A 13,202-nucleotide genomic window follows, 5' to 3' on the forward strand; every position below is an offset into this window, starting at 1 on the left:
CTGGAGGAGGAGCAGCACCACCCACCCTGCGGAGCCAGGCCTCACCGCCTGCCTCCCCACCGCAGCTTCTAACCTCAAAACAAAGTGTTCTTGTTTTTCCTGCAACAAAACTACAGAATTGTGGATTAGACCTAACGTCTTCTAGACGACTTCCTTCCGCCCCATTTCACAGATAAGAAACCCAGGTCCAGAGAGATGAGAGTTGCCTGAGGGATTCTGTCTGTCTTTGACACGTGCCATGACCTTTGTAGGCAGGGCAGGCAGCCAGGCCTCCATCTGGAGGGCGGAAGTAGGACCGCTGACATCTGCGGGGCTTGCCGCGTGGAAGGGAAGGAGTCTGGGTTCTCCCTCAGCTGGTCAGCAAGGGCTGGGTCCTCGTGGGGCCACTGCGCTCAGAGAGGGCGAGGGCTGAGCCTGGGCAGGGACAGTCGGAGCGGCGGGAGCGCTCCTGTTCTGTGTTGTGGGGCGACCTTCAGGGCTCCAGGTCCTTTCCTCCTGCGGTTGGAAGGCGAAGCCGCAAGACCTGCTCCTACTCCAGTGCCGTGTTGTTGCGTTCCAGGGAATGAAGGTTTTCTTCATGGTGGTGGCTGCTGTGTACGTCCTATACCTTTTGTTCCTGGTCGTGCGGGCCTGCTCGGAGCTGCGACACATGCCTTACGTAGGTGAGCGCCACTTCACAAGTGCCCAGTGCGAGGTGGTCAGGGAGGAGTGGCTGGAGGCCACCAGGCACGTGACCTGGAGGGGGAAGATCCAGAGGGTCCCGGGGAGCCAGACGGCTGAATGGGTCACTCTGGGCCATGGGGACGGAGCCTCGGCCAGTGCTGGGGGAGGCCTGTGGGCTGGAAGCGAGCTGGGCCCTGGGAGAGCGTGGGTTGGAGCTGCCTGGATCCTTCCAGCAGGCACCTTGCGGAGGGCCCGGCTGGGGCGGTTTCTTAGTCCTTGAGTCGGGAAGTCACCGATCTCGTGGGGTCCTTTCCCCGATTTGTCACAACAAGTCATGTGGCCATGGCCTTGCCGGGGCCTGCCCTCTGGCCCCAGCATTTCTCCTGGCTCGGCACTAGCAGGTTTCAGATCGGAGGGAAGAGGGCTCTTGCGCAGGGCTTCGCTTTATTTCCGGGCGAGACGGAAGTGGAATGTACTTCCAGGGGGTTTCATGGGGGTGTTCCTTTCTTTTTCAGATCTCAGGTTAAAATTTTTGACTGCGTTGACTTTTGTAGTGCTTGTCATTAGGTAAGAAAACTTTATTTCTCAAAGAAGCAAACTGTGCATGTTAATCTTACTCTTGTGGTGTCTTTTCTCCCCTGTGACGGTTCACTGGCATCCTCCCATCAGATGTGCTCTGCAGCTCAGAGAGCACTGGCCCCTTGGAGGGTCTGAGGCCACAGGCGAAGGGACCTGATTTACAATTTCATTAACAATTGTCCGGCTGGGCTGCGTGTGGAGAATGGAGCCCACGGAGGAGAGGAAAGGGGAGGGGAGGGGGAAGGCAGGCGAGGGGCGGAGGATGGGGTGCTTCGGGGCAGAGCCTGGCTGTGGGGCTCACCTTAGCAAAACCTCTGTTGCCACTTATCAGGGCAGGTGTCTGACAGGAAATCACTGCCCAGGGACGTGATTATGGAGGAGTGGACGTTCCTCGGGGAGCCGGTCATTAGGAGATGATCTTGAAAACATGAACCCAGGGAGTGAGAGGAGGAGGGGATGTGCTGAAGGTGACCTCCAAGGCCCCGATTCAAGACCGTGCCATGGCCAACGTCAGGGTTAGCTGACTGTCCCAGCAGCTGGCCCCTGCACCTGAGGCCACACCCTCGCGGCGGGGAACAAGTTTCCATGCAGAAACAGTAGTAATGAGACTGTATCTGTTAATAGGGCGAATACAACAACTTACACGAAGCTAGTGCTGTTTATTCCTGTATCTTACATATTTCCCTCCTTTTTTCCAGCATCATCATCCTTTACTTAAGGTTCGGAGCACAAGTATTACAAGACAATTTTGTAGCTGAGCTGTCAACTCACTACCAGAATTATATCCTTTTCCTCGGGCTCAGTGCTTCTAGATGGAGTGGTTAGCAGTCAGGTCTCTGAGCACCACAAAGAGGCAGATCACCTTCTGGGCCTGTACTGCCTGGGGCGCCTGGGGTCCCGCCTCGTCTGCAGAGAGGTGTGCCTGCCTGGCCCTGCAGCTCAGGCTCGCAGGCTGAAGTCAGCCCCAGTCACCAGGTGGATTCAAGCCACTCCTGGCCTCTCTCACCACCACCCAGAGGCCTCCAGCTGCAGTCCGTGTGGTTGGTAATGAGGACAGTTTGAACCTGTCTCCAGGGAGGGCTTGTAAACCTGCGAGGCCTCCTTGCGTTCCTGCGTGGGTGCCCGCGGCCGCGCCTCCGAAGGGAACTGTCAGGTGCGTGAGGCTAGGTGTGTTTCCCACTCGATATTTGTGACTGAATTTCACACTACACTTTTATCAGCTTCTCAAAGCGTCTGTCATCCAGAAAGGGGGTAAGAATGACTGCTTTGAGGGCTGTTTCCACCTCTCCATTTCATTCTTGATTCACCCGTGTGGCCTTCCCGCCCTTCCCTGGGTCACGGGTCCTGCCTCCTCGGAGGTTCCGGGGGTAACCTGTTCCTTGCAGGTAACCTTGAAAGGTTGCTGTAACCTCTGGCCATGGGCTTGTCCTGTGGTGGCCAAGGTCTGGGTTAGGGGGCCCAGGTACTGGCGGTCAGTGGCAGAAAGGGCTGGTGGGTAAGGAGCAGACAGACTGACAGCACAGACCCGACCCAACTGCCACCCGATGTGGAGCGTTCCAGGTCTGCTTGCTTCCCTTGACGGTGCCACCAGCTGAGTTCTTATCTTTCTATGGCTTGTTGAACTTTTACCTCTACACGCTCGCCTTCGTGTACTCTCCATCGAAGACCGCCCTGTACGGTAAGCCGCCGAGTCAGACGCTGGAAGTTCAGGGCCCATCTCCCGGCTTTCCCTCCTTCCCTAGCAGAGAGAGAGGAGCCCTTTAAGTGTGAGCTCTGCGACTCGGAACACGGCAGCTGTGTGTGGTCAAGCACAAGGTGAAAAGCGTGTGCGAGGTCCCAGCATGAGCGTCCTGTCTGCCTGCCACAGGCCATAGTCTGTTGAATGCTAGTGCCATGACCCCCAGGAGAGAGTCACATTGTACAGCCCTCCTCCCGGGAAGCAGAGCCAAGGGCAGCCGGCCCATGGGAGTGGACAGGACCAGAGCTTTCTGGAACCGGGGCAGGGCCTAGCGCAGCCGTGGGCAAACTACAGCCCGCTTGAAATGAATAAAATTAAAAAAATAAAGACGGTACCCTTTTATGTAATGATGTTTACTTTGAATTTATCTTAGTTCACACAAACACTCCATCCATGCTTTTGTTCCGGCCCTCCGGTCCAGTTTAAGAACCCATTGTGGCCCTCGAGTCAAAAAGTTTGCCCACGGCTGGCCTAGCGTGTCAGGACCACTCCTGACTCTTATATCCCGTGAGTTCTCAAAGCATCTCCATGAAGAGGCTTGTTTGAGCTTCACGGCAGCTGTAGAGAAAGGTGCAGCTGGGCCCGTTTGCTGCAGGCCCAGGGACGGAGGGGAGGGCAGGCGGTCCTCCTGCTCCCTATGCACTTAGGGCAGTGGTTCTCAACCTTGGCTGCACATTAGAATCACCTGGGAATCTTTAAAATCCTGATTTCTGGGCCTCATCCTCCGGAAATTTTGTTTCCTTGTTACTAATGTTGTGGCCCCATCCCATAACAAAGAAACGGAATTTCCGGAGGATGAGGCCCAGAAATCAGGATTTTAAAAAGAATCCCAGGTGATTCTAATGTGCAGCCAAGGTTGAGAACCACTGACTTAGGGGAAGGACCGGGAGGGAGGCAGCGCCCTCCGCTTGTGGGCTCCCGGTTGCCCAGCAGTGCTGCTGCCCTGGCGAGCAGGTGAGAAACATGCCCGGGGCACAGAACACTGTCCCGCTCCCACAGATAGTAGTGGTGGAAGCTGGGCTTGAACCCAGCTCTGTTCAACCCGTCCTAGGACGGCATCCTCTCCGGGCTAATGCCCTAGAAAATGCTCTGGTTGTTTTCAGAGTCACAGCTGAAGGACAACCCTGCCTTCTCCATGCTCAACGACTCGGACGACGATGTCATCTACGGGTGAGTGCACGACACCTGACGGCTGTCCCGGGGGCACTCGGCCTGGGCCTGCGTGCGCGTACCGAGCAGGTGTCAGTCAGTCTCAGGTGATTTTCAGGGTGTCCTAGCACGTGCTATAGCTGGCGGTGTCACGTGGTTTTGCTTCCACGTTATCCTGGCTGAGATTGAATGGTGTTCTGTTTACTCAACACCCAGCCAGTGGTGACCACAGGAGGCCAGTGCTTTCTGGATGGTGGACCCTGGTGATGGTGGGGGTGTGGAGTGGGCGCTTTCAGTTGGCGATAGAAAGGGAGCGAGTGAAGCTATGAGATCTTGTTAGAATGGTGTGTCGTTGCGGGAGAGAAGCCATCCCAAGCGTATTAGTAGCGAAGGTCTCTTTTATAACAGGAGTGACTATGAAGAGATGCCCCTGCAGAACGGCCAGGCCATTCGGGCCCAGTACAAGGAGGAGTCTGAGAGCGACTGAGCCCCTGGGAGGGCAGACGTGGGGGCCTGTCCTGCAGTGGCCTCCTGCCCTCCGCACCTGCCCTCCCTCACCTGCCTGTGTGCGACTTGTCTTCTAGCAGAGATTTCTGGGTTCTTATTTGTTTACATATTTTTTAGAGGAAAACCAAAACTGAGGACCAAGTTTAACGTTGGGCCAAATTTCTTGTTAGGGTGGCTGCATTTATTTGGGAAGAGAGGCGCTGACACAGCCAAATTCTTTTTCAGAGATTTCAGATGAGCGAGAGCTTGTCCTCAGTGGTAGGAAGGGAGTGACTCCTGTTTTTAGAAGAGAGAATTATGTACTTACTTTAAGATGATTTACTAATCCCACGCTGGTGGGGAGCCCTTCTGAAGGCCCACCGCATGGCAGCGTTCCCTCCCCCTGCCCGTGGTGCGTTTTCTGACTGAACTCCAGGGAAGCCTGTGTGCACGCTGCCTCTCGGGGGCAGTCCCTCCCCAGTGAGTGGCTGGTGCTCTCCCAGGGCAGCAGCTCCTGTTAATGTGAAATGGGAAGTAATGGCTCAGGAGGGGAAGGTGGGTGGCAAGTCCCGCCCTTCACCCACCAGGGCAGAACGGTGTTGGGGCATTCGAGGAGGGTTTGATAGGGTTTCCAAGGGAAGAGCAGATAACTGACAAGTTGCGGCTCTAGTGGGAAAGGTCTGGCTGCCATACGTCTCCCAGGGGTTGTGTGCATATGTGTGCATTTGTATGTATGATGGTCACATCCATGGATCTGGAGGGATGGCCCTGTGGTTGGGGCAGGAAGAGGTGTCCATTCAAGTCCAAGGAACAGCACTTTCTGCAGCTCTGCTATGAGGACACCCAGTAGAGCTTTATTTTTTTAATAAAAGCTAAACAAATGATTGACATGTGACATTTCAATGACTCCTCACTTCTTTACTGCCAAAAAGCTTTTTAGTTTCTTATTTGGAACTAGATGAAAGGAAGTAAAGCTCTTTGGATGGTTTATGGAAGAACCTCTTTGGGTAGAAGGTAACTTGTTGGGAATGTCTCTCGCCTGGCGGTCAGTCCCCTGGCGGCCGCCGTTCCTGTCCCACCGAGCACCCTGGTGGACACCCCTTGCTTCTGCTGTGACATGCTTGGAAAGGTCTCCAACTGCTAACAAGCTCGTGGCAGACACCGATTGGCCTCCTGGCAGATGCAGAGGTTGGGTATGGCTGTTCACTGTGCAAACAGGTCCTGCACGTCCTTCCCCTGTGCACGAACTCTCAGCTCACCTCATGCTGAGCACTGCCCCCTCCGGGCAGTGCTGGGACCGCCTAGAGGTCAGGAGGGACTGCTCATCACTTCAGACCTTCCTTTTTAATTTAAACATCAGTGATAACATACCTTTAATATGGATTCCATTTATGTTTTTAAAGCTCTGTAAATATGAATGTTTGGATTACAACTGTATTACTGCAAGGGTAATTCAGGTTTACATGGTTTTTTATATTTGCAATGGTGTGTTACATTTTTTTATTCTGTGAGCTCAGAAGTGTTGGGAAAAATTTTGTTACCAAATTTTACAACCTCTATTAAGACTAACTATAAATAATGTTATGTAAATTGACAAAACTTACTTGTGCTAATAAATGTATCCTTGTATGTGATATAGTTTACGTTTTAATTATAAATAAATTGTCCATAATTTGGAACACTGTTATTTATCAGTAAGTGTAAATTTGAGGCATTTAGTCACATAACTTAGAACTTTTTTTTGGCCTGTACTGTAACCATAAACTGATGACTGATATCTTCATATATTGATTCATCATGGTGTCAAGTTAAGGAAAGGAACAATATGGGCATATTTATTTACTTTATGTAACTAAGTTGGAAACAAGAAAAAACTTACAAAAGAAAATCCTTAAGGGAAACAAATCATGCATTTTCAATTTCCCTTCCTGGTGTATCATACGTATCAACATACTAGGGGCCCGGTGCATGGGTTTGTGCACCAGTGGGGTCCCTCAGCCTGGCCTGTGCCCTCGCAATCCGGGACCCCTTGGGAGATGTAGTTGTGTGCGAAGCGGCAGGCAGCCAGGGAGGAGCCCGAGCCCTGGCTGGGCCCCGCACTACTCCTGCTCATCCCAGCCCCACTGTGCCTGCCGCAGCTCGGTAGCTCTGCCTGCCACCGCAGCTATGCTGTGCTCGCCAGCCATGAGCATGGGTGTCTGGTGCCCGTCAGTCAGCTGAGTGGCACTTCTGCTGTGGGAGCGCACTTACCACTAGGGGGCAGCTCCTGTTTTGAGCGTCTGCCCCCTGGTGGTCAGTGTGCATCAGTGACTGGTCAAACAGTCAACCGGTCACTTAGGGTTTTATATATATAGATTATATTCTCCATGTAAAATTTTGCTTAAAGTACATTTAGCATATACTATATGTGCCCTAGGTGTTAGATTAAGACACTAACGTCTGCCAGAAACTAAACAGTAGCAAGAAATTATTTTTTCTTTGGAGCCTCAGTTTTGCAAATTTAAATTATAAAGTCAAAGGGCTAACTTTAGTTCTTCCATGGTAACAGCTTGAATAGCATCATCTTGGGATAACTTTTTATGTTGGTCCCGTCTAGGACGACCTGGAAGATGACCACAGGTATTTCAGTTTTCCTCGGGAGACTGTCATTCTCTCTGTGGACAACAGTTCCTCTTGATTTATTATTAAATCATTACTGCAGTGAAGTGATGTGGTTTCTCTCTCTTAAGCCCCATTTGAAAGGCTAGAGAAGGCGATATATAAAATGGATTCAAGGTCAGTCCTGTATAGGATTACAGATTGTAGTAAGCTTAGATACATTATGTACACCAGCCCACTAAATGGGGAGATTTCTAAGACAAATGTCACCAGCCTCTAAATTTTGTGAAGTATTTACTAAAGGTATAGTTATGGTAAATAGGTTATAATGTGGGCAGTAACTTACCTCCTGGAATCCTTTTCACAAGGAACAACACAGACTCCAATCGAAGAGATGATTAAAAGGGATGCCTACAAACACTAAAGTATACTTAGGTATTTTAAGGGTTTTAGAAGGCAGTTGCCTTAGAGGTTAGACTTTCAAAAAAAATCTTTTCCCCAGGCCAAAGGGAAGTTGCTTTAGTCTGTGACATCTTGTTATCCTGTTTATCTTGATTTCACGTGTTTTAGATATACTGGTAACTATACCATACTCTGAAATACAGAGGATTTTTCTGCTACTGAAAACTGCCTTTTTACAAGAAGACTGTAAATATTTGTAAAATAAAACACACTAGAGTTAAAGCTTGAAAGGGTAGAGCTGCGAATTAGATCTTAGAATTGTCAGTGGGCACAGTAAACCCGATCACAGAATGAGCACTGTAATCAGTTAAAATGAATAAATGTTTATTTATGGCAAACTTTGGGAGTGGCTTCATTCTGAGCCTACCTTTTTGGTACGTGTATGTTTTTAATATTTGATCCTTTTTTATTACGTTGGTTTGCTCTTTGCATGTGGAGTTAACTTGATCTTTCATACGGGAGTGCTTTCAGGACAAGAGCAGGGTTTTTTTTCATTTCAGCAGGTGAACATGGAGTGTGTTTTTATTGCCAAGATAATGTGGCCCAAGGATGAGCACAAAGATGAGGTCACAAGACCAGGGTTTGGGGCCCAGCTCCTTACTTACTTGGATATAACTTTAAATCAAGCCAATAACCTCCAAACACATTTTCTATAAATAATGGTGTTAATTGTTGTAGATAAAAAACGAATGATTGTGAAGGCATGTTGCAAGCCCTAAAGTACTAAAAAATTTGTGTATGTGTGATTGCTACTGGAAATGAGAACACGGAGTACAAGCTGTAGCGCTGCAGATCTGAGCCGTGTGTGTGCATTAGAGCTCCTGGCTAAGGGAACAGAGTCAGCGGGCCCACTTCCCACCTGAGCTCTAGGAGAGGGAGCCTTAGGACGGAGGTAGAAGAGATCTCACCAGAACACAGCGGAGCTGTCAGGGCCTGGCCCATGGGTTAGCAAGTCTGTGTGTTGGAAAGAACCAAAGCCAAATTGCAGCTTGTTTTTGTTTTCCTTTTAGTTTTATAGATGCTGAAGCACTAATTAAATATGAAGCTTTTGTTTGTGATACTATTTAGACCAGCAGTCACCAACCGGTGGTCCGTGAGGTCCAAAAGGTTGGCCACTGCTGATTTAGACTAAGGAAAAACAAACTTTAAATTGGAATAATTTATTCTAACAAAAGTACAAAGTATGGAAAAATTAGTGTGTTTGAATGATTTCAGAGAGCAGAGAAAGGTTCACACTAGCAGGTTGAGTGTTTAGCACCTTTGAACAGAGATATTCAGAGTGCGGACACTTGGCAGTCCAGGTTCCGACTGCCCAAGAACGATCCGTGATTGAGGGTGTGCTGATCACAGGACAGTGCGGTCATTTGGGTTTTTCTCTGCATGTTGAGAGTGCCACAGAAAACAAAGAGTGGGAAAGCTGTTCACTGAATTCATGGCTGGTGGTTAGAAGATCGGAGAGAAATGCTGAGACAGAGGAGAAAGAGCCTGGGGGGATGAGGTGGTCAGTCAGATGGACAGTCCGAAGGCGCTGACGATGCAGTACATGGTCTTATTCTCCCATCGCACGGTGCAGCTCCCTGTGGGCAGATGGCACTGAAAGTCAGGAACATGGGCCACCTCGTGTTGATGTCTCACTATCCGGCCCCAACACTCAGATACTTACCTCTTTGTGGTACATACATAAAGGCTGGCAAGTCTCTTTTCTATAAAATGCTTTAAAGGTAACTCTAATGAGCATGCATGCAGAGACAGGAAACACCCACGCACACAGTTCAGGAAACTCGGCTTTGGACAATCTAGATCTCAGCAGGTCCAAGAAGACACCACCACCTCAGGAAAATGCCCACGACAGACTCTGACCCAGGGACTGAGAACCGTACCGTCAGTAGAGCTGTCCCAGAAGCAAGAACTCGCCGTGTGTAGTCCTGCTCCGTTCTTCTGCATAATTATACAGGTCACTTCAATGAAAACAACTTTCATTAGCGAAATCTACTTGGCAACACACATTTCTTTTTGCCCACTTTCAGCACATGTATATTGATCACGTGGTTGATGCTCATAAAAATTAAGGTCCTATGACACTGACAAACCACACCTGTCCCTTCCCTTCGCTGCACACCTGGTCTACAAGCATCTGACCTGAAATCCTGGGGCATGCCCTGCAACTGTTCCAGCAGCCAACTAGGCCAGGTGATGCCAGCTATGACCTAAAGTAAAGCAATGTGCACAACACAAGTGACACTTCTACAGGGAACTTGAAGGCTGGGCACCACGCTGACACAACCACTCTCTTCTGACACCAGACCTGCCTCTCATCAGTATTTCAAGAACCAGCATCCATATATACGAGAAGCAAATCCATTACCAATGTATTTGAATGGTTTTCCCAGCTTGGTGAGTTGGCTTAAAGTTTGTTCTACGACATTTGTGGTCCACTGATTGACTTTGCTGTGCTGATAGGCGTTGCCACCGATGGCACTTTCTATAGCCTAGAAGACAAAGCACAGAGGAGTCGCTATCAGCAGAGCGCACCCAGCACCTTCCACAGTTAGTACTCAAGTTCATCCCCTAAGAACTGCTGAAATACAGTTTGCATACAATGTAAGCTTATTTGTATCCATGAGATCAAATACACCTTTTGTTTAATAGTATCATATTTAAATAAGTTTTACATTTGTTTTTAAGAATTCATAATTACATGGGGGTCTGTCAACATTGTGAAACATTCTGACTTAAACCAGAAAACTTGAGTTTTTATGACAGTTACAACCTAAAATAAAAGTGTTCAGTGATCATCATGTTCTGTCCTGAGCACGAGAGAACAGTGCCAGGATCTGGTTGTGCACCTTGGTGACAGGGGCCGACTGCATGGCACAGCCCAGTGATCTTGCTTTTGAGAAACAGAAAGCTACCTACAGTCACACCCTCATTTCTATCTACCGGAATTCCTACTTCTCCTGGGACTCCGAGTAGTCACATTACACAAAGATCATTCGGCAACCTGCTTCTTCCCCACCATGCGTTTTAGCATTTTATCACTCTCTGCCACACACCCCGCCCCCTCCAGCTCTGCATAAAGCGAGGCTGGGGGCTTAGGAGCCCCTGGTTTAAAGGGACCAGATTACTAGATAATAATCAAGCTAAATTTCTAACTCTGAGGACCCTCCACACACACTTTGGGCCCAGTTCACTGTTCTTCAGGGACGGAGAAAAACCTGTCTGATTTTGGACCCACCCAAATTTACTACTACCCAATAGTTAGAATAGCCCGAGTGGACATCACCAAGCAAAGCTGTGGAGGCCGGTGACCATGTGAAGGCAAACCACAACATTACCTCATGCTTCCAGGGAGACTGGGAAGCCTACCTTCCACTTACCTGCTGCCTGGTAACTAAGTCAAAGCTAATGCGGAAAACGAGGGAGGCCAAAGGACACTTCATAACCAACTCCAGTTCCCACTGGCTCAGTGTGATTCACCCACCTTCCTGCTCCCCCCACTCCTTCCCTAAGAAACACTGTTTTGGAAAAGATAAAAGACAACTAAAAAAAAGCACGCCTAATGCTGAATAATATATAAGGCGGAACAAAGTCATTTTGTTTTTTGATGATGTTCACAAAAATAGGTTGTGGTTCTTTATCATTCTGGCAGTAGTCAATAATTTGTATTAATAATTTGTATTAGAATCAGTTCCAAATCACATACATATCCTCAATGGTACTGTTAAACTCAGATCAACTAATGACTTTCTTGTAGCCAATGGCTTCACTATCTGCTCAGCTTACAGAGGCTCTTTCCCTCAGGCTGCCCAGCTCTCTGCAGCCCTCCCATTCCTCAAACACACTGCACAGCCCCCCGCCCCCCCGCACAGGGCCTCTGCACGTGCCGTCCCCGCCCTGGCACTTGGCCCCTATTCCAGTGATGGCGAACCTCTGACACTCGAACTCATTTTTTTGGTTGATTTTTCTTTGTTAAATGGCATTTAAATATATAAAATAAATATCAAAAATCTTTGTTTTACTATGGTTGCAAATATCAAAAAATTTCTATATGTGACACGGAACCAGAGTTAAGTTAGGGTTTTTCAAAATGCTGACACGCCAAGCTCAAAAGGTTCGCCATCACTGCCCTCTTCGCTGAGTTCATGCTGCTCCTACTCACTCGAGTCCAGCTCTGAACTCCCTCCAGCACCAGCTGCTGTGGCAGCAACCACTTCCCAGTGTTGTTACTGGACAAACGCCCGCCTTCCTGTAAACTCGAGGATCAGTCCCCTGCATGCCCCTCGGCTTTTTTTTTAAATAAAGAACAAGAATCCTTTTTTGTCTCCCATTCTCATTATCGAAGGCAAACACCACGGTCAGTAATGGTAAAGTAGGCAGTGTAGGAATGTAAGAAAAATAAGGAAACAAACAAGGGCCAACTGAACCACCAGGTGTGCAGTAACCGGAAGTTCAATTTTTTACATCCACTCTCTTCACTAACGCTGGAAACAGTCACTTGTACACCATGACTCTTTATGCTAAAAGTTATAGAATCAAGCCTTAGTTACATCCAATACTACTACTAACATATAAAATTTCCTGTCTGGTTTAAAATACATAATATACCTCATATGGGAGTAGTTCTTATCTAGCTATTCTCTGAGGTTAAAAACTTATTTGAGCCCTAACCGGTTTGGCTCAGTGGATAGAGCCTCGGCCTGCGGACTGAAGGGTACCGGGTTCGATTCCGGTCAAGGGCATGTACCTTGGTTGCGGGCACATCCCCAGTAAGAGATGTGCAGGAGGCAGCTGATCGATGTTTCTCTCTCATCGATGTTTCTAACTCTCTATCCCTCTTCCCTCCTCTCTGTAAAAAACCAATAAAATATATTTTTTTAAAAACTTATTTGAAATACCAAAACACAGGCAGGCTCGGCTGAAACCATTCCAAGACAGTGCTTAAAACACATTATTTTCACTCATATAAGCCGGTGAGCGAGTATTTTAAAAGTAGGCATGTCTCCTCTTACCTCTTTCACAATGTTGCTCACTTCGTCAACAACAAAAGTGGTCTGCAAGGAAGAACAGGGGCAGAGTTGGATTTAAAAGATTCCCATCCATGGAGCACTGACTCATGCAAATCTAGGGAACGAGCACTTGAGAAGTGAAGACCTTCCTTTTCCCGAGGAAAACATCACGGAGACTCCAGCGCGAAGGGCTCGCCCAGGGAGAGACGTCGGGAGGGTTCTGGTTTGGTGTCTGCTGGGATCACGCCATGACCCAAAAGGCTGGCTTTCCACTAGAATTTAACCTCTCCATCCACGTCCACTGGCCACTGGGATCCTTGGCCAACATGGAAGCCGTTCGAACCGCGCACCGTCACAATGACCGTCTTCCGCTTCGCCAACAATTGTGCGCTTCAACCCCGTGTCTTCACCGAGACAATGAGGTGCCCCCCGCCCCCACTGACAGCCGGTGTCTCACCGCCGGCTCGAACCCAAACCGAAATAACGGCCTTTATCCCCCAGGACGCCGGGTGGCGAGAGCC

The 13,202-nt window shown here is 48.9% G+C and overlaps 2 protein-coding genes across 4 annotated transcripts in view; one reads left to right on the forward strand and one right to left on the reverse strand.

Moving 5' to 3' along the window:
- TMEM181 (transmembrane protein 181) overlaps nt 1–6,249 on the forward strand; it is a 37,973-nt gene extending 31,724 nt beyond the window's left edge. For all 3 annotated transcript variants that reach the window (XM_014545069.1, XM_005872889.2, XM_005872890.2), the window contains 6 exons: nt 560–662; nt 1,179–1,230; nt 1,941–2,023; nt 2,831–2,920; nt 4,084–4,150; nt 4,538–6,249. In XM_014545069.1, coding sequence (XP_014400555.1) covers nt 560–662; nt 1,179–1,230; nt 1,941–2,023; nt 2,831–2,920; nt 4,084–4,150; nt 4,538–4,616 — 474 coding nt within the window. In that variant the 3' untranslated portion in view covers nt 4,617–6,249. The remainder of the gene's footprint in view (nt 1–559; nt 663–1,178; nt 1,231–1,940; nt 2,024–2,830; nt 2,921–4,083; nt 4,151–4,537) is intronic.
- Nucleotides 6,250–8,819: 2,570 nt separating this feature from the next.
- DYNLT1 (dynein, light chain, Tctex-type 1) lies at nt 8,820–12,744 on the reverse strand (the record flags this gene model as incomplete). Its single annotated transcript, XM_005872891.2, has 4 exons — nt 8,820–9,252; nt 9,556–9,633; nt 10,041–10,164; nt 12,685–12,744. Coding segments are annotated over 4 exons (333 nt in total), but the record flags the coding sequence as incomplete, so codon positions are not given.
- Nucleotides 12,745–13,202: the final 458 nt, after the last annotated feature.

This window comes from Myotis brandtii, unplaced genomic scaffold (genome assembly GCF_000412655.1).
Source record: "Myotis brandtii unplaced genomic scaffold, ASM41265v1 scaffold395, whole genome shotgun sequence".
NCBI classification, from domain to species: domain Eukaryota; kingdom Metazoa; phylum Chordata; class Mammalia; order Chiroptera; family Vespertilionidae; genus Myotis; species Myotis brandtii.